This window comes from Echinococcus granulosus (assembly GCF_000524195.1).
Source record: "Echinococcus granulosus chromosome Unknown EG_S00058, whole genome shotgun sequence".
Lineage (NCBI taxonomy): Eukaryota > Metazoa > Platyhelminthes > Cestoda > Cyclophyllidea > Taeniidae > Echinococcus > Echinococcus granulosus.
The window spans coordinates 454,372-455,374 of NW_020170438.1; the positions used below are offsets into that span (position 1 = coordinate 454,372).

The following is a 1,003-nucleotide window of genomic DNA, read 5'->3' on the forward strand; positions in this document are numbered from 1 at the left end:
GAGAGTGACGTACCACCTGTTCATTGCGAGTGGACATCCGATTGAGGGACAACTCCTCGCTACTTCGTGGCCATTGCGACGGCCACTGCATGGACGCCTCGTTATTCACATTATCGGAGCTCCAATCAAAGTAGGTGCCGTCCACATAGCTATTTTGAATATACGGAAAAAAGGAAGATTTAATCGAAGTGGATTTAGTAATTTGTTTAAATGCAGTTCATTTGTCACCAATGGATCAGAGATTCGGACAGAGACGTGGCAGAAACTTCTAGCCCAAGGGATAAAGAACATTCCAAATACATTATTGGAGGCACACAGGCCTGCGGAGTTACAAAATTCGAAGAAGACATGTAAGCTAGGACTTGGTAGATTTGGACGAAATCCCGCCCTATTATCTGCACGTAGTAGTGGCAGAAATGCAAGTGGAAAGGCCTGGTAAATCGCAACAGCACAGGCACCTCATCACTCTTTTCGGTGAGATCCGACTAAGCCAACTACTGACTTCCTTTATAAGGCCTGTAGTCGTGATGAAAAATTCATTCGTTTAGCTGGAGGCGATTGAGAAGAGAGAGCAACAGGAAGTGGTCAAACCGAGTGAAGTCCGTACTAATTGCATACCAATGTAGGCCTTCCCGTTAATTTTGTCAATTGCCCTCGGGTAATGCAGCCAAGCAGCAATCTTCCTCTATCCTACGGTGTAATTTTGACCATAAAAGTCATATTTTTTCAAGTTAATGCCCTGGAACACTGTACCTAGGTGTATACATATGCTGCTGTCAAGAATGCAGACAGAGGATGACCGTAGAAAGACTCCCAGAAGTGGCACTGGATCTCAAATCAAAGGGACGGTTTGTCGCCTCAAAGTCGCTGACTTCTAGCTTTAGGTGTTCGCATGGCTCCTTTCACTACCAGGTACGAAGGTACAATGTAAATACTACCGAAAATGGCAAGTGTGCCTTGAAATTATGTCATCAGAAGGATACAGAGGACGAGGAGGAAGTGA

The 1,003-nt window shown here is 45.0% G+C and overlaps 1 protein-coding gene across 1 annotated transcript in view; it reads right to left on the reverse strand. All coding sequences in view use genetic code 11, as the record gives it.

Moving 5' to 3' along the window:
- EGR_06527 (Glypican-1) overlaps positions 1–1,003 on the reverse strand; it is a gene marked incomplete at both ends in the record, with an annotated part of 9,191 nt that overhangs the window by 2,499 nt on the left and 5,689 nt on the right. Inside the window, one exon of the mRNA XM_024495776.1 lies at positions 14–149. Within this exon, the coding sequence (XP_024349840.1) occupies positions 14–149 (136 nt within the window). The remainder of the gene's footprint in view (positions 1–13; positions 150–1,003) is intronic.